The 19,785-nt window shown below is 40.4% G+C and overlaps 2 protein-coding genes across 5 annotated transcripts in view; one reads left to right on the top strand and one right to left on the bottom strand.

Moving 5' to 3' along the window:
* The window catches only part of RNF32 (ring finger protein 32), a 78,044-nt gene that overhangs the window by 41,186 nt on the left and 17,073 nt on the right, over positions 1-19,785 (top strand). The window lies entirely within an intron of this gene.
* LMBR1 (limb development membrane protein 1) overlaps positions 9,648-19,785 on the bottom strand; it is a 145,125-nt gene continuing 134,987 nt past the window's right edge. For all 3 annotated transcript variants that reach the window (XM_074985068.1, XM_074985069.1, XM_074985070.1), the window contains 2 exons: positions 18,137-18,298; positions 9,648-10,857 (listed from right to left, as the gene is read on the bottom strand). In XM_074985068.1, the coding sequence (XP_074841169.1) occupies positions 10,772-10,857; positions 18,137-18,298 (248 nt within the window). In that variant the 3' untranslated portion in view covers positions 9,648-10,771. The remainder of the gene's footprint in view (positions 10,858-18,136; positions 18,299-19,785) is intronic.

Here is a 19,785-nt window from a genome sequence, read left to right as displayed (position 1 = left end):
ACACTCTGGCTGCGTCTACACGTGCACGCTACTTCGAAGTAGCGGCAGTAACTTCGAAATAGCGCCCGTCACGTCTACACGTGTTGGGCGCTATTTCGAAGTTGAAATCGACGTTAGGCGGCGAGACGTCGAAGTCGCTAACCCCATGAGCGGATGGGAATAGCGCCCTACTTCGACGTTCAACATCGAAGTAGGGACGTGTAGACGATCCGCGTCCCGCAACATCGAAATAGCGGGGTCCTCCATGGCGGCCATCAGCTGGGGGGTTGAGAGATACTCTCTCTCCAGCCCTTGCGGGGCTCTGTGGTCACCGTGGGCAGCAGCCCTTAGCCCAGGGCTTCTGGCTGCTGCTGCTGCAGCTGGGGGTCCGTGCTGCATATACAGGGTCTGCAACTAGTTGTTGGCTCTGTGTATCTTTCACTGTTTAATGAAAGTGTGTCTGGGAGGGGCCCTTTAAGGGAGCGACTTGCTGTTGAGTCCGCCCCGTGACCCTGTCTGCAGCTGTGCCTGGCTCCCTTATTTCGATGTGTGCTACTTTGCCGTGTAGACGTTCCCTCGTTGTGCCTATTTCGATGTTGGGCTGAGCAACGTCGAAGTTGAACATCGACGTTGCCAGCCCTGGAGGACGTGTAGACGTTATTCATCGAAATAGCCTATTTCGATGTCGCAACATCGAAATAAGCTATTTCGAAGTTGGGTGCACGTGTAGACGTAGCCTCTAGTATTGATGCAGCCTTGGTGATTGGAAAGTAGTATAAAATAGACATACTGCAGATGTGACTGCAGTGGTCTCCATACAGGAACAAATTGGTTCAGGAATATGCCATGGCAGTGAGGCCAACTAATATTGTCCAAGTCTGGAAGAGCCTGAAATGCACTTAAAGCTTTTCAGTTGTGAACTGTTACTCTTGAACTTTAAGACAAGGCCTAAAAGCCCTGGATGAATATCATGCACTAAGCAGAGCCTGAAATCTGAACTTTTGTTAAAATGCTTGCAGACTGCCCATGTTTAAATTAGAATTGTTATGTATCAAAGATTATTGATAACTATTATTGATAACCTGTGTATTTTTATATTAACTAGAAACTAAATAAGGATACAAGTTTTTTTTGTTTTGTTTTTCACTTTTGGTGGTTTTGCTGCATCTTTTTTTTCCCTCATTTGTTTTGCTTTATTTCTGCTCTGAGTTTTGGTCCAAAGGGTATAGTGCATACTGAACTCATAGGGATCTCTGCTACTCCTTTATGGCCGTGGCCACACTACCCTCCCTTTCAGAAGAGGCATGTTAATGAGGGATTGCGGAAGCTGCTAGTGAGGTGCTGATATGAATATGCAGTGCCTCATTAGCATAAGGATTGCCACGCATGGTTCGGAAGTGCCGCTTTTGGCATGAATGCTGATAATACAAATTAAATTAACCTCAAGGATTTGGTGAGGGGGATGCATCTATTACAGCTTGGTAGCAATTATATTTGTGCTAGAAACATTTTTCAGCCATATTAGCCTCTAAGATATGAAAATGCCCACATAAAAAATGTTTTTCGTTAACCAAGCCTTGATAATGCAAAGAATTATACACTTTCCTAACCCTAGCATGTGAGCAGTTTCACTGAACTTGACAGGACTGCACACATGCTTAAATGTTAAAAAATGCGTATGTTTCTGCAAAGGTAAACCTAAATTGGCAACATTGGAATAGAAAAGCCTGAACCTGCATAAGTGAAAATGCCCATTATTTAGATGAACCTGTACTAGACATTTTTTTAAAGCTGCCATTTCCACTTACCATCAGTGCATATGTATGGTCTGTTACACAGTAAAGGTATTTTTACAACCTTGTCATTAAGCCTTTCTCAGAGCATGTCTAGGTAACACAATTACAGGAACATTGATAGCAGCCTGAGCCTTGGGAATACACCCACTTAGTAGTGCAAGCGAGGTTTTGCTTTTTTTTTTTTTTTTTTCTTTAAAAAAAAAAAAAAAAAACATAGACAAGCTTATTGAGTTTAGTGTTTGTTTGCCTGGGCAGCAACTGTAGACTTAAGCCCAAATCATTCTTGCATATAAGACAGGGGAACCTAAATACTCTGTTGTTATTTTGCCTATATGTATTGGTCACAGGCCACTTTTTTTAAATCCCTAAACCTACCATAGCTTCATTTTCTGAATATCAACACCAGATAGGACAACGTCTTCAGGTTGCCTTGCAAAACAGGGAAAATGGTTGAACTTTTTGTTCACTACTTTTTGATTGAACCTGAAACCAGAAGCCTTTTTGTGTGACTTTTCTAAACGGGGAAAATGTCTTGTGATAGAAAAAGTGTTCCAGTTCGCATAATGTTGAACAGAATTTTTCCTGTAAGCTTTTCAGGATGACCATCATGCTGTTTGAAATATGTTGGTTTGCTTATTTTCTGATTCTTCTCCAATACATATAAAGCCCAAACTACACACAGATCTTTATTCACTTTTTGGAATCTACTGGGCAAATAAGGGAGCGTAACTACTACACAAGCAAAGTACAGAATAGAAACCTTCATTTCTTGGTATCATGTTACAATTAGTAATCACAACCACAAACAGCTGCTTTATATAGATGCATCAACAGATTATTTTTTTCTCCATCTCCAGAGAAGTGAGAAATATTCATAAAAAGGCGCATATATTAAGTGGCCAGACTTTATTTTAATGGAATTCTGTGCTGACACCTGAACACTCAGAGAGTAGTTATTTCCACAGTATAAACACTTACGGTAACCAATCTCATATGGTGCAGCAGATAGATATTAAAATTAAATCAAAGCTGATCTTCTCATCTTTCATTCTTTCATGCAAATGGAAGTGTTCGGTGTATGGGGTTTGCTGACTAGAGTCCTAATCATGAAGGACACCTCATAATTACTTTTTTAAAAGTTACTTTGTGCACAAATTATATTTAATGGAAGAAACAGAATAGCAGAATGTTGAGATGAGTGTGGTACAAATATCTAGAAATACAGCATAATTATGTATTATCTAAAAACATTTGTGATGGGTAAACCAAGATTTTACAAACTTCTCTATAGACAGCAGAACCCTTTACAAAAGTTGGGGTATCATAAAGTTTCAATTTTGGTCAGATACAGTTTATACATAGCTCTGGTTCAAATATGCTAGGCTGAGTACATTTACTTATTTTACATTTGTTAAAGGGTTTCTCATTTATTACCCTTCATCCATTCTGCCCAGCTGGAATAAATCTATACTATAGTTGAAACAATCAATGAGGTTTTTGTTCTGAAAGTTACAGCCAACAAATATAAAACTGAATTATTAATAAAAGTGGCTGGTAGAGTGGTTATTGGGAAAAGTCCATCAGTGAACAATGAATTAGACAAGGGAAGGTTATGGAGAATTTAAAATCACTTCTGCTATTTTTCATTAAAATATTTTTGCCACCAAAGCATGCAATTATCCTTACAATTCATAGATTACTGTAACTGAAACCAAAGATATGGTTTTCCTATAAAACGCCTTGCGACCTTAATTAGATGGTTATTTTCTAACATATTCTGCAGTTTCATTTAATCTTGACACCTTTATATTGTAAGTTATGGGCAACAAGCTGACAAGTACTATTTAATCATCCAAAATGAAAGCTGAAGACTCACCTGTGGAAGAAAATGCAGTACGAATCTCTAGTAGGATAGGAAAGTATTCTTGAAAACAATAGACATCTTGTTTAGACTAACAGAGGGTATGTCTATACTACGAGATACATTCAAATTCATTATCAGTTTTGTAATTCTGGAATTTATAAGTCTGAATTTGATCACTTTCACTTCCCACGTGCTCCTCACAAAGTCAACTCATTGCTTCCACATTCAAATTGGCTAACACTGACTGCTGCAGTAGTGCATTGTGGGAACCTATCCAACAGCTCTCTCAGCCCCGTAGCATTCTGGGTATGCTTGCTGCTCTTTGACATCATCTTCCCACATTGCATTTTCCTCATTCCCCTCCCAATCCCTGAAAATATGCTGATCCCTAGAAATAATACAGGGACCCTCAAACTTAGAAAAGAGGATAGAAGAGTCTCAGAAAAAAGATTTTTGACTTAATTGAAACTAACACAGAGCCACTGAAAATCATGAAGAAAAAGAAGGTAGTTATGATTTTCAGAAAACAGAGTTGCTGGTGGGGAGAGTCTTTGGCTTTCCTGAGCACTGTAAGGCTTCTGTGCATTGACTGTGTTCTCAACTGGCCATCCACTGCTGTCCCAGCTCCCATCGTAGCATGTGATCCCTAATACAGGGGCCCGGACTGTATTCTAAAGTTAGAAGAAAGAGGATAGAAAAGTCTAGGAAAACAGAACTTTTGGTTTCCCCAACCATCACATGGCCAGCATGGGTACAACACCTGTTTTCTCAACTGGCCATCTACTGAGTGTCCCACCTTCCCATCATTGCTGAAGTAGCTTAAGTATTCCCCCCGTGTACCTTAGCCACAGGGGGAGACTTTTCCCAGGGAGGCAGAAAGCCCTTAAATATTTTTCCTGCCCTTGGAGCCCTAAACGTGCACAATCTATCATGGTGCTGCCTGTGGCACTGTGGGGGAGGGTATGGGGTTTGCACACATATGTAAACTGTTGAGAAGCAGTTTCTTGGCATGTTATGCATGCACAATCCCAGGCACAGCCTTGTTGCCATGTGGCGCAGTGGCTGGCACCAGGCAGCGCAGAAAAAAAATAAGTGTAGAGACAAAGCCACAAACTCTCTACAGGGGATATTTGAATGGGCAGATGCACTCACAATGCTAATAGCAAAGAAAGATAGATATTTCTCAGGTTCTCATACAAACAGTATGACAGTTTGATGCCACTAAACAATGTAACTAGAAATATAGTAAATACTTACATGAAAAGGGAAACAGAGTCAAAATGCTGGGTGTTACAAACTGAGGGCCCAATCCAGAAGAAAGTACTGTAAGTTCCACGTACATAATGGAAATATGAACTTCTACATGAAAATCTATTTTAGAGGTTAAGAAAGGAAAAGAAAACCGACCAGTTGCATTGTCATCACTGATAATGCAGAAGGGTTTAGTACTATTTAATAGATTGGTGTCCTAAGGGCCAGTCCACTTCCTCACAGGTCAGCACTGCCACAGATACTCTTTCCTATAAGTATACCAGGGCCCTCACATTTTAATCAAAATGGGAAACATTTAAGAAATAGTCACATGGACAATATTCCCCGTTGCACATCCCTCTCATTCATAACTATAGGACACCCCTGAGGCAAATACAGATTGTGACAGTGCTGAGCAAGAACTGCTGGCTCAGCCCATTTGTCATGCCAGCTACCAATGAAGCAAGGTGAACTGGAGCTGGCTAGAGAAACCTGTGCCTGAATGGTTAATGGGAAATGACCACCAGCCCAATTAGCCTGGGGATATGACAGGCCCAAAAGAAGGGGGAAGCCAGAAAGAGGAAAAAGAAAGTCCCTCTTGTTCCACTCTGTTGCTTCCCCCTTCCTTTGGGCCTGTAATAGCCCCAGAAAACCCACTTTTCCCCACTCTCTAGCTTCCTTCAGGCCTGTATATAGCTCTTTCATCCTGGCTGCAGGAAAAGCAGAGCCTTAAGGCTGAGCCCCCTCCACCTTCCCCAGACTACATGTGGTGAGGAGGTAGGATTTCATGCACCAATGATTGCTGAGACAGAGGATCTCTGAGTAGTTTCTGGAGCAGGACAGTGGGCAGGCCCAAGCAGGGCCCTGCAGTGACCTGTTTCAGTTACTTACATGGAAGGGTACAGTAGGAAAATATTGTTTTCATCTGAATGAAATGCAGCAGCTGGCAGTGACAAGCCAACACTCTGGGACAAGCCAGTTCTCCTCACGGACCACAGTTCAAAACCTCCTGATATCCTACAGTTGGACAGTCCTCTGCCTTGAGCAAGCCAAAATCTGGAGTTGGGTGACATGGCAGAAAGACAAACCCAAGACTATGACAAAAAAAGGGTTCCACAACTTGCTACATGCTGGAGTTGGACCATTGTTTAAAAACAAAAATCACAAGGGTCCAGATATGGATGGCGAAGGTTTCTCATAATTTGCAGACAACCAATATACTCCAGAGCTGTGGAACCAGCCTGAGAAGACCATGGTGGTCAGCTTTTTCCACTGTGTATCCTTGCTGAATGTGATGCACTTAAAGCAGAGCTTAAATAATTCAGTTAATACTCATCTAACTAAAACTCATTTATAAATTTAGTAGGCATGGTCCAAAGAGAACATCAGCTCCTCAGAAAAGCATTTTTCTCTGTGTGGCACATTTAATCAGTGTATTTGCACACTTATTCAATACCAAAGAGTCTGACTGATATGCTACTCGAAGGCTAATGTCCCACTTATTTTAGTTTCCGCAACTGCAGACTTTTCAAGAATATCCCTCAACAATGTCAATCACTATAGGGACTTATTTTGACATTAAAAAAGGGACTACAGTGTTAAAAAATATCTCCTCACCACCCCCAAACAAGATGACACAGTTCTTTTTTAAAAAATTAACCATATTGGTCCTAACTATGTATGCAAAATTGCCTGATACAAATTACATTACTCACTGTATACTTTAAAACAGCATACTCTGGGTTTGTCTGAGCAAGTGTAAAACACAAGAAAATATTCAGTGATACTTGGTGCTTAATTCTTTGTACTAAGACGGCTATTTAGAGCACAACAGCAGCAAGACTGAACTGCCCTAGAACAGATACATCCATCTCTTTCCGTAAAACTCTGACAATTTGGGCTATTATACTTATTCAAGGAAAAAAAATAGTAAAGCCAGACCAAGTGGCCTTAAATCCTTATCTTCCTTTTGGAACAGGAAGGGTTAGGATTACATTTTATGACTGACTGGTTTATTTTAGATCCCTCCAGAGTACTACAGGGAAGACATTAACCTAACTGAACATTGGCAGATATTCAACTACACAATCATATATTTGATACAAACATTTATTTTGAAAACTTGACCTCCTATCCTTTTCCCATACATATTGTTATGTATATTAGATAGTAAGGCCTACCTTACCTATGCCCAATTTAGACTGCAGAGTCTTCTGGGCTAGGGCCACCTCCTCTCTGGTTTGTACAGCATTGAACAAACAGGAACTCTAAGCAATACATGATTACAAGAGGCTTTGGGAGCATGGAGGAACAATACTTCCACAATTCTGTGGTTTGTGATACCTTTAACATTTTAATATGGTACTTCGGAACCAATACACAAAACATTTTCTTGTTAAATTCTTTAATTTGTATGACACAAACAGTCAACTGTGTAAAAGATATTGGAGAAACAAGGCCAACAATAAACACCATTACAATTTATAAACAAAGTTTTCAACGAATGCAAAAATCATTACTTCTAAAGTAACACACCATGCCAGTTTAATTTTACCTTAAAAAGGTAAATACTGAAGATGTGCTTATACTTAAGAATCCCACTATATTACAACAATTCTGCCACTGTGCATTGAATATTGTGCTACTGACACAGGAGAAAACCAAAGAGGTGGCTAAAGTAGGACACTTAATTCACATATCATAAATCAGACCAAAAATGTATTTAGGTTATCAGATAGGAGCACTTCTGTGCTTTAGCCTCATAAAAAATGAAGCCAATGTTGATGACACCAAGATCTGCAGTGTACACTTTAAGAATTACAGATCACCTGAATCTACGTAAGTCAAAGCATTAGACGTGAACGGTCAATATCCATTACTCATTTATCAGTTGTTTTTGTGTAAATGAATTTACCTTTCTGTGAATATATAAGCAATGTTATATATTTACATTTGAAAACAGCACTGTATCTGTAAAAAGTTTTGCATATAAAATGTCAGTTTCAGGTAATTTAATGTAGACAGCATCACAACACAAAAGGAAAAAGAACACTGTCAGCAATGACAAAGAAGTTGATTTTCAACGAAGCTTAATCTCCTTTTGGAAACACACAACCTACATTTATGCCTTCTTTCCAGAATACATTGTCTTTATTTAAGTCCCTTTTAAACTAATACATTTCTGTGACTCTAAGATTCATAGCTCAATCCCCTAAAAGGAGTGCAATCAGTATACTACGGTGTTTGTTTTGGGAGGGAAAAGTAGTAAGACAAGGGGGAAACTTCGCTTTTTTTTTTTGGCCTACATACTGTAGCTTGGGGAATCATACATAAACTTAGTGGATTGTTTGATCTTTCCTTGATTTGCTTGGATTACTGACAAAACGCAAAACCCTCAAAAATGGGTTTCTGCTGTGGACTCACTTTTGAGAAAAGGATGAAGATCAAAATTAAGGCAGAAAACATCCAGAGCTAGAACAGAAAATTTTGCTTCTTCATCTTTATGCAGATAATTCTATCATGGGATCTGATAAAAGATCTCACTTAGGCAACTACTTTAAGACACAATGTAACAGAAACCTGAAATATATTTTATAAAGTTAACTAATACTATCCTATGTCACAGTTTACCACATTCCCAGAGAAGGTATGGTATAATTATAGTCATGTCAAAAATAAAAATGGATAATTATATTATCTTTGCTTATACTTCTAATGCTTAAGTGCATACACTTTCAAGAGCGACAAGAAGTCAATGCCTTTACTAAATTTTTTTTGGTTTTTTTTAAACAAACATGGATTCACATTGTATAAAAAGTAACTTAGATGTAGTGATCTGTTATTGGTTGGAACTTTGCTTCAATGGACAAAAAAAAAAAAATTATCCAAAACCAGTAACATTTAACCAACAGAAAAAGATGCTTGTAGGTTTCAATGAAACTAGCAGGTTTACGCTCAGACATGGTACAACATACCAAAATCCAGCTTAATAAGCAGTAGACATAGCTCAAAAATTACAGTAGTATTTATATTATGCCCCATTTCGATTTTAAAAAGGCCCCATCAACAAATCCTTATTTCTGTGACTGTTACTTGAGATTTGCTTGTGAAGTGCTCCACAAAGCTCCCACCTCACTCATTCAGCATTAAGCACAGGTCCAGAACGCAGACTTCACTCAGGCAGAGAACAGATGAGAAATACCTGACATCAGAAAAGACTAACTTTTTTCAAACCTTCCAGGATATCAGCCCAATGTCACAATTCGATTAAGTGAAAGGCCTCAGACCATGAGCAGACGTATTTCAGTTTTATAAAAATGTGAAATAAGAAACATTAAGTTTACCAAAATGTATCAGCAATCTTGCCTGATCTGACTACAGCGCACACACATATATGCAATGGTCCTCATTAAAGTAATTTTACTTCCTCTTTTCAGGTCAAGTGTTGGTGCAGCAGTGTTAGACAACAGGAAAAAATGTAAATAAATATGCTGACAGTGACCTGTGATTGTCACACACAGCTTGCAGAGCTTCTGATTCTACAGCAATGGTATTATTTCAAAAAAACTGAATTCCTCCTCATCAGCGCCATCCTGGGTCTACGGCCTCAGACCAGCTATATCACATTATATTGCAGAAAGCTTCAAACTCACAAGAAAGACTGACTTGTAGGTTTTGCTGACTGAACTACTGCACCATTTCTGTAAGCTTAGTATTCAACCTATCTATATAGCATGCTATAGTATACTGTATAGTACTTTATAGTCTTTACATATATATATATACACACACACACACACTATATAGTACTATACATATAACATTGCTATATAGTATATAGGAAAAACTAAAGATTTGAAGAGATTAGTGACAATAATGGGTTGCACCTAGTTACAAATAAGCATGTCTCTGTGTGTTTAAAGAAACAAAAGACTAGTGAAAAATAGCGGCCTGCACCACTGAGCTATACTACACTGCAAAATCACCATCAGGACTTAACTCAGAAAACCTTCAAGGGAACTGTTTGCAATTGCAAAGTCCATGCTACTTGTATTGATTCCCTGTATGTGTGCACATGTACATACACACACAGTTTACAGAATTTATGTGCATATATTTTGAAGGACGATTGACCTCTATGGCATAACTCTTCCTGTAATTTATAGTACTTTAAGAATTATAACAATAAGAGGCCTGTGTAGCTTTCTACAAAGCACACTGGGCTTAGATTTAACTGTGAAGCACGATATCTTGTGGTTCATAAGTATTGACGAAATGTCTTCTGATTAGTACTGAAGAAAACTACCTTCTCCATCTAAAACAAAGAATAAAAAACCTACAAGAATGCTTCATGATACCAAATATTACAAACAGCCTAAAGAATCCCATATGAAAGTAAATGATCTATCTAAATTACTTAAATTTTAATGAATTTTTACTAGAAAAGAAAATGCGACTTGCTGTTAAAGATGCCTGAACATTCCTAATTAGAGTTATATTTGGCTTTCAATTTACCCTTATTTACAACTCTCAAAAGTTTTCACCAGCGTTTTACCTGTATCACAGAGGAGATACTGTGCACTTAACATTGTAGTAGGGCATCCTGTAGAGAAACATGAGTCTCTCCAAACAGGAATTTGTTATTTTTTCAGCTTCCAGTCTTCAAACATAAACTGAGTGGGATGTATACAAACTGAACCAAAACAAATAAGATGGGGAATCTGAAGTAGCCTGGTTTCTCACAAATGCACAGTGTGAAAGAGAGAGTGAAGGTTGGACCCAAAATTATCAAGTGAAACTGATACAAAAGTATTCTTATGAAGATGACAGGAATGTTATGAGGTTGACGTTTTCACTATTATTGATTGAAGATGATTGCTTCTCACAGTGTTTTCTGATGCCCATTTGCAGAAAGCTTTGTTGCCTCAGAGTCTCTTGCATTGTTCGAGAGATGAAGTTTGTCTAAACCTGCGTAAGTATTACACACAGTCAAATGCAATTTTCTGCTTTTTATATGTAAAAATATTTAAAATGAAAAATTGCTAAAAGCACAGTGTATTCAAACATTTACGTTTAGTTTTTCCATATTTGCTTAAGGCCAAAATTATTTTTTCTAAAAACATATGCTGTAGTTCAAACAGGAATTACTTCAGGTAAGTCCCCACCTCAGCATCATAAAGTAAGTTAGACTATATGACCACAGCTCTTCCTTACAGCTTTCTAATCTATGAATATTTTCTAAAACAGGAACCTACAAGTAAAATCTTTAATCTTCACTTTAAACAATTAAGGATGGGTTTTCAAGAGTGTTTAAGTGCATAAGATCCATGGGTCCTTTTAAAAATAATAACCTTCAAATGGACTTTGGAATCTAAAGTTAGGATCTTTTTTTTTTTTTTTTTAAAGAAAATTTAATCCTAAAACACAAAATTAATATCATGTTTTAGAACTTGACCACTCTTGGATCCTCATTCACTACAGAAAGTGTGTAATATTCTCTTAGCAATCAAAAGCAATGGACACATAAAACAGATTACTCCAGACACTGAACGAGATGAAATTTTTTCACAAAAATGTCCCTGTCTAACTATTAGGGAGATCAAACTAAACAGATAAACAAGAAATAAACAGAAGTATCATGTCCATAAAGACCAACTAAGACAAAACTTCCTTTTGTACATATTCCTAGAACAAGATCTTTGATGAATCATAGAAAGATAGGGCTGACAGAACCCTGAGAAGTCAATTCCAGTCCCGTAATGTGGCAGAACCAAGTAAATCCAGACCATCCTTGACAGAGGTTTGTCCAATCTGTTTTGAAAAAACCTGTAATGAAGAGGATTCCACAACCTCCTGAACTTAACTACCCCTATAATTACAAACTAACATCTAAACTTGCTCTTGTTGCAGATTAAGACTATTACTTTTTGTTCTGCTTTCAGTGCACAAAGAGAACAATTGCACACCATTGTCTTGAGAACAGCCCTAAACATATTTGAAGACTTACGAGATTCCACCCCATCTTCTTTGCTCAAAGCTAAGCATATCCAGTTTTTTTAAATCTTTCCTAATAAGTCAGATTTTCTAAACCTTTTACCATTTTTTGTTGCTCTCCTCTGGTCTCACTCCAGTTACTGTACTTCTTTCCTAAAGTGAGGAATCTAAAACCAGACACACCACTCCATTGAATCAGTTCTTGGTTCAAGTATCCTCACGCCACTGCAATCCTCAAGACAGGGCTCAACTAAGGAGGCTCATATGAGTAAACTTCAGCTCTTTCCTTTGAGATATTTCATTTCTATATTCTGGTTCTGTGTATCTTCTATACATGCTGACTCCATTTCTACCCTAAAGGTTTTAATCTTAGATAAGATAGCCTGTAAAAGGAGAAGTTATTAATCTTATGCTGTAATGATGGTTCTTTGAGAAGTGTGTCCCTGTGGGTACTCCACTATAGGTGTCAGTGCATCCTTGTTCCAGCAACTGAAGATTTTTGCTAACAGCTCCTGGCTACCCCTGTGCAGTAATTATGTCATGGTGCCACTGACGCCAACTTCTCGCAAACACATTGCGCCCCTTCTGTTCCTGCTCTACCATAAAATTCAGTAGGTGAACATGAAAGTAGAGGAGAGGTGCGTGAGTAGGATCATCCACACATCTCAAAAATACATCATCAGTGCACAAGGTAACTACTTCTTCGAGAACTATCCCTTGTAGGTGCTCCACTCTAGTTGTCTGCAGAGTGGTGTCCTCCTCACAGGAGGATTCATGCCTTGCAAGTCTAAGAGAGGACAACCAGACTGACTGCAATAGCAGGGATGTAACTTCTTGTAATGACAATGTTTTGAAGAGGCATGTTCCAAAGACCAAGTTGTAGCTGTAGCTGTGTTTGTTAACGGGACATTCTTAAGGACTGCAGTGGAAGCTGCAACAGCAGCTCAGTTGGAATGTGTTGTGATTCCCTGCGGAAGGTGTTAATTATGTACTGTGTAGTAGTTGTATATACAGTTGAAGATGCATTTGGTGAGTTGTTGGGAAGAGACTGCTGAACCTTTCAATCATTCTCCTATGGAAATGGATAGGACCAAATCATTCTGCAAATCTACCAGACTATTCAAGTAGAAGTCCACAGCCCATCTGACACTGAGCATTGCAAGGGATGCTTCCAGCATGTCAATGGGTGTTTTAGAAAAGAATTCAGTTAAGTGTACAGATTCATTAATGTGAAAAGTAGAAGCACTTTTGGAAAAACTTAGGATGTGGAGATAGGGTGATTTTATCTTTTGTGAAGATAGTGTAGGGAGGCTCTGCCATAAATGCTGCTATTTCTCCAATAAGTCTGGCACACATGACCACCGCCAGGAACGCCACCTTCATGGGCATGTGAGGGAGAAGGCACAAGGCCAAGAGTTTTAATGGGAATCTTGTACGACTCATAAGTCTTGAATCTTGTAAGACTTTTAAGGTCATAATTAAGGACCCAAAGTGGTGTAGGGTTCTGCACTTCCAGGTATGGTTTGGATTCCTGTGAGAAAATGCTTGGTGATAGGGTGGGAGAGGATGGATGAGCTGTTCACTGGTTTGTTGAAGGCTATTAAAGCCACTAAGTACTGGTAGTGTTTGGGGCACAACGTGAATCTGAAGAATCCTCTATGGGTGGGATGAATTGTGATGTGGAACCATGCATCTTGAAGGTTGAGGGCTGAAAACCAGTCTCACTTGTCCAGCGCCAGTATGATTGGGGCAAGAGTGATCATCTTCAACCTGCAATTGGGTACAAGCTTTTTGAGTTTTCTGAGATCTAGGATCAGTCTCTACCCTCAGGCATTTTTTTCTAAGTGAGAAAACAGCTGGAGTAGAATCTCCTTCCATGCTAGGTAATGGGAACTATCTCCACGGCACCTACTTGAAGGAGGAGATTTACTTCTAATTGTAGGTGGTGCTTGTCAGAGGAATCCCTAATGAGGGAGGGTAGAACAATAGGGGGCAAAAGGGAATGGGATAGTGTATCCTGATCATATGATCTCATTTCCCACTGGTCTCATGTTATACTGGCCCATATATGGCAGAATGGGCACAGATGATGGCCCACTATGTGAATGGGAGAGGTCAGGGGTCAGCAACCTGTGGCTCCAGAGCCATATGCAGCTCCTTAAAGTGTCATTTGTGGCTCTGGACATTGACTCCTCTGTGGCTCTGCACTGCCACAGTGAAAACAACAGAACTAAATTCAGTTGGTTTAATGGTCAGCAGGAGGTAGCAGTAGGCATCCTTCAGTCTGCATAGACTATGGATCACACTCTTTAAAGTTTCAATTGAGGACTTCATTTACAGTGTCTATTGTGACTATGAAGACCCACACGAGAGTGACAGTCCTTGCTGCATCTCTTGCAGATGTGGTGGGTGTCTGGCAAGTCCTTAGTGTGCTTTCTCTGTGCTCGCTTCTCCTCTGCTAGCTGTCTGATCCTCATCTCGCCCTTCTGAAGGCCCTTGTGTAACCCCTGCCTCCATCTGCTGCGGTCGTCTGCTAGTTCTTCCCAGTTGTCCAGCTCGATGTCTACCTCTCTGAGGTCTCTCTTGCAGACATCTTTGTAGAGCAACTGGGGGCATCCGGGAGCTCTTTTGCCAGAGGCTAGATCACCATACAGGATGTCTTTTGGAATCCTTCCATCATTCATCCTGTGGACGTGGTCAAGCCAGCAGAGTCGACACTGCCTGAGGAGGGTGTGCATGGTTGGGATTCCAGCTTGCTCAAAGACGGCGGTGTTGGTCACTCTGTCCTTCCATGATATTCCAAGGATGCGCCTGAGGCAGCGCAAGTGGAAGACGTTCAGCCTCTTTTCCTGGCGGGCATACAGGGTCCAAGTCTCGCTGCCACAAAAGAGGGTGCTGAGGATGCAGGCTCTGTAGACTTGCATTTTGGTGTGAGTGTACAGCTTGTTGTTATTCCACACTCTCTTGCTGAGTCTGGACAGAGTTGTGGCCGCTTTTCCGATCCTCCTATTTAGCTCAGTGTCCAATGACAGGGTGTCAGTGATGGTGGACCCAAGGTAAACGAACTCGTGGACGACCTCTAACATATAGTTGTCAATGCTGATTGATGGGGATTCAGCAACATCCTGACCGAGTACGTTTGTATCCGATAATGCGCCGTCATATTGGATGGTTCCTCTCATGTCTTCGTGGTCAGCAGGAGGGATCAGGAGTATTAAAGGCGGTGGTTCTGTAACATCCCTCCTCCGCCCACCTATGTCTTCCACAGCATTGGCCAGCTTCAACCACTTCTTCCCTCCCTCCCTCCCTCCACCTGGCTGGTGCAGGTCAGCAGCTGGGCAGTGTCTCAGGTAAGGCAGGTGGATCCAGGGGCGGACAGAGGAGGGGAAGGCCGAAAGGCATGGGGGGATGGAGAGGAAGCTGGCTCTGCTGGGTCTCTTACAGGGGACTCCTGTGTAGTTACCAGCAGCCCCTCTACCTACCTCTGCTGCAGGCGACAACCCGCAAGGCACAGCCTGGCCACAAAGCTCACAGGAGCATGTGGTGGCCTGGGTGCAAGGGGAGCATGTGCGTGAATCTGCTGCCTACATTTCCCAGCTGCACTGAATACCTGAGCCCCAACTTGCACAGTACAGCTAAATTTGGCAGCCCTTCCAGCTGGGCAGTGCCCCCCAGCTCTCCAGGGCTAGCACAGTGAAGCTCAGGTGGCCTCTCCAGCTGATGTTCAGCTGCAGCTAAGTAAGTGTGTCGCGGGCTCCTCCCCAGCCTGACTTTCTGCCCCACCATGGCAGGGAATGGCCTGGGCAAGTTTTCAGCAACCTGTCCTCCCTCCCTTTGGCCTCGAGGAGCCTCTACTAACTCATTCAATACAATTAAATATTAATGATTATTTAAAATATTCTGTTAACTTCTGGACTCATACCTAAATAGCAAATGATATATCATCTCAAAAGGTTGTCTAACTCCTTTAATATGTGCAACGCACTGTGGGATGTGTGTGCACTATTCTTAAAAAGGCGTTACAAAAAGTATGGTTTGACCTTATTTATTAAGGACTGCATCATACTCACATGCATTGTGGCTCTTGAAGTATTGGTATTGTAACCAAATTTTAAAAAAATAGCTCCTCTCCCTATTTTGGTTGCAGATCCCTGAGAGAGGTCATAACTTCTGGTTCGGGGAGTGGCTGCTTAGACACTTGACCAAATTTTCAAAATTGCTGTTTAGAAGTACAAGACTGGGTTGTTCCAGATAGTTTGTGCAGGGTTCTGTATCTCTGGGAATACATTTTTCACCTTTAGTCAAAGAGGCATTGGTTTTACCTGTGGAAGGATGTGTTATGAGGCATCTGACATGATGTGTAGGGGCATCTCTTCTTTGGTGGGGTATAGATACTCAGGGCACCCTGATGTGAAGGACTTCATTGACTTTGGAAGCAACTCCTTGGGGATCCCTGAAGCTTGCAACAAAGCAGCTCTGTGCATCATGATCATTATGGCAGCAGTCCAAGCTGCAGTGTCCCCAATGTCCATGGCTGCCCAAAGGGCTGTTTGCACTATCACTTGGCCCACATAAATGACTGACTGATTGGCATTGTTATTTCTGTTTCAGCAAGTGGTCAAGGAGCTCCTGCAGTTCAGCATAACTGCAGTAACTGTAATTACCTAGCAGCACTAAAAAGGAGTGCCTGAAATGGAAGTGTGGGAGACGAATATATTTCTCATTCAAATAAATCCAGAGATTTGTGGTCTTTATCTTGAGGAAAGGACTGAAACTGCGGTGGTTTTACTTGGTAATGGACAGCATCAACCACAATAGAGTTAGTCTGTGGGTGGGAGAAGAGGAAGTCTATGTCCTTAGCTATGACGAAGTATTTCCAATGTGCCTATTTATTGGGAGAGAGGGGGCTGTGCAGAGCCAGATGTTTGCCAGGTGGCCTCTGCCAGTTCCATGGTTGCCTCATCTATGGGGAAGGCAATCCTGGTCATCATGGACGATTGCAGGACCTGCAGGAGTTTGTGTTGCTTTTCCTGTACCTCTTGTTGTGTGATGTCTTGGGTCATAGCCACCCACTTGAACAGTTCCTGGAACTGTTTTAAGCCATCCGCCCACTGCTTCATCCGGTAAGGATGACGAGTTGTTGGATTGACAGAAACACTTGTCTTTGGGGCCAAGCTTCCCATCATCATCTGTCTCATTTTGGCCTTGACGGAGGTCATTCTCCATGTCCCATATTTGGCTGGGGGAGATACAGTCACCCTACGTTAAGGGCACAGAACTATTGCACTCTTTTGGGGAGAGCCTGGGATGCACAGCCCTCCATCTGCCAGAGTACAAAGGGACAGAGAATGGGATCAGTATAAGTGCACCTTATGTGACCATAGGGCTGAATGTTTCTTTCTGTGAGGCAGCATGTGAATACCACATGAATGCTACCACTTTTGAAAGGGATCTGACTGTGGAGTTCCTGGCATGCACAATCCCAAGAGTATTGTTTCATGCTGGCAATACTCTGATGATACCATAACACACCAAAGCGCAGAGTTAAGATTGTTTGCTCAATCTTAGCCTGCACATTTTCTCAGATGATTTCTTAATGCTACGACTTTGTAGAATTTCTAATTGTTTGTTAGGTGGATGATTGATCGCCAGGATACAAACCTTTTAATCTTTATCATAAACTCTTTATATAAACAAAATGGATTGCTATGACTACTGAAAATAACTTCTGGTTTTTCTTTTTGTTAATGGCAGAATTATTTTTCTAATTTTATAAATAAAAACGAAAATATTAACAGAGAATTCAACCCCCTTGTGACAGAGACCAAAACTGGAACATTTCAACCAAAAGTGATTTTTCCCCCTATATGTTATAAGTGAATGAAGGGAGATATTATAACAAATCCTTCTGCAGCTGTAACTATACTGGGTGTGACAGAGTACCTACTCTAAAGGACATGCATTCACAAACACCCAGAAGGCACATCAATAATGAAGATAATTCAAACATTAGCCAGAAGGTATAGTGTGGTGTGGGGGTAAGATGGGAAATGTTTAAGTGAGAAAAATAACCCTTTTGCAATGGCACTTACTCTTTTACAACTGAACCTGTTTATATTCACACCCATTTAGTTAGCTTAAGAACAAGAATTAGCTGAAACATATATGTAGGATGGTGGGAAACTGTGATGCAAAAAAGTTGGGGGGGAGACATAAATGTTAAAATTAAGGGCCAATGCCTTTACCATATTACCTAATGCCTTGAAGAGCTCTTCTCGCACAGCAGAGGTGAACTTTCTGACCAGACACAGAGTTGTCATGATAGCAAAGAGCAAGTTGTAAGATAACACAATGTAGAAGTTTCCCAGCCAGTTAAATCTTCCAAAGTCTCCAAGCAGATCAAATCTGGTAATTCCTGTTAAAAATTACATTTTTGAACATTTAAAAGAGAAAAGATATAAGAAAAAAATAAGAAAACATTTTTGAATTACTATAAAAATGCAGAAATAAAGGTAACTCCACCACTTGGTGCTATATTAAAAGAAAAATACACTACAAATTGTTAAGACTATGTACCGCCAAAGATACAAAACAAAAATAATTTCAAGGTCATTTGGGTCTCTTGTTTGGCTACCACAGAGTTGCTAACCATACTATAACAGTTACTGGTTGACAAAAATATCTTTGGTGGCTCAGATAAAGGTTGATTAATGTGTGTCTTGGGTGATAAATTCAAGACAAATAAGACCCTTCCCCAATTTCAGTAAACATATTTTTGAAAACAAGTATCTTAAACCAAGGATACAAAAGCCACTTGTTTAAGATGTCAGGCTTTCATAAAATCCACGCCTATATCAAATTGTGATGGAAAGAGGTATAGGTTTGTCTTTCACCAAAACCACTAATTTGTATTCATCTGCTTTATACACATGCACAGACATTTAGTTCTCAAATTTGCTGCTTTTCTATGTCGCAAGAATGTTAAGTATTGCTAATTTAAAAATTTTATGCAATGTCAGCAACATCAGAATAGTGCAACACTACAAAAGTATAGTTTTGCCTGCCTCAACTATACATTTTCTTGGTATGTTGATTTTTACTATACTCCTGAATGCTTTGCAAGTTTCTTTTTAAAATAACAAGAAGTGCCCTGCCAAAAGAGGCACAAAACCACATGGTACAGTAAACATTAGAACTGCATACATGCTTTGCAGATACAGTGTTTTAGAATCAGATATTCAACGACTTCCTCTCCTGGTGTAATTCCTCTCTTCCCATCAATGCTGCAGTCAGACAAGAGTCACAAAGGAGAGGAAATTAGCTAAGTTCACAATCCAGGGGTATGTCTATATTTACGGGGGTGTATGAGAGGGCATAGGGGTCATTGCGCTGCAATCGATCTTCTGGACATCAGTTTTGCCACATGTGTGAAGACGCAGCAAAGTCAATCTCTCTGGGCTCGGCTGTCAACCCTGATACTCCAGGCTGACATGTAGAATAAGAAATATCAGCACGAGCTCAAAGATCCCTGATCTACACCAGGGAAGAAAGTTGATCCTGATACGTCAATTCTACCTACACAAATGGCGTAGCTAGATATGTATCTGGGATCAACTCTGATCCCTAGTGTGGGCCAAGCCCATATGGTTCCCAGGTAAACCTCAAGCACCTACTCACATGCCAGTTTAGCAAACAGGACTACCAAGCTCTGACTTTAATGTTCCCTCAGCACGTACTAATATACCAACAAATAACCCCCTACTGAAGAAGTAGACAAGGAAATAGAAAGTTTTCCCAGCCCATGTTGTGTCCAGAGTAACAAGTCAGTTCCAAAAAAGCAGTCTGTGCCAAAGATGACCACATCGAGACAAACTGAACAGACATCAATGTGTGAAGTGTTGA

Source organism: Carettochelys insculpta, chromosome 2, assembly GCF_033958435.1.
Source record: "Carettochelys insculpta isolate YL-2023 chromosome 2, ASM3395843v1, whole genome shotgun sequence".
Taxonomy (NCBI): domain Eukaryota; kingdom Metazoa; phylum Chordata; order Testudines; family Carettochelyidae; genus Carettochelys; species Carettochelys insculpta.
The sequence above is the reverse complement of the archived record's forward strand: the minus strand, read 5'-3'. Positions and strand labels throughout refer to the sequence as shown.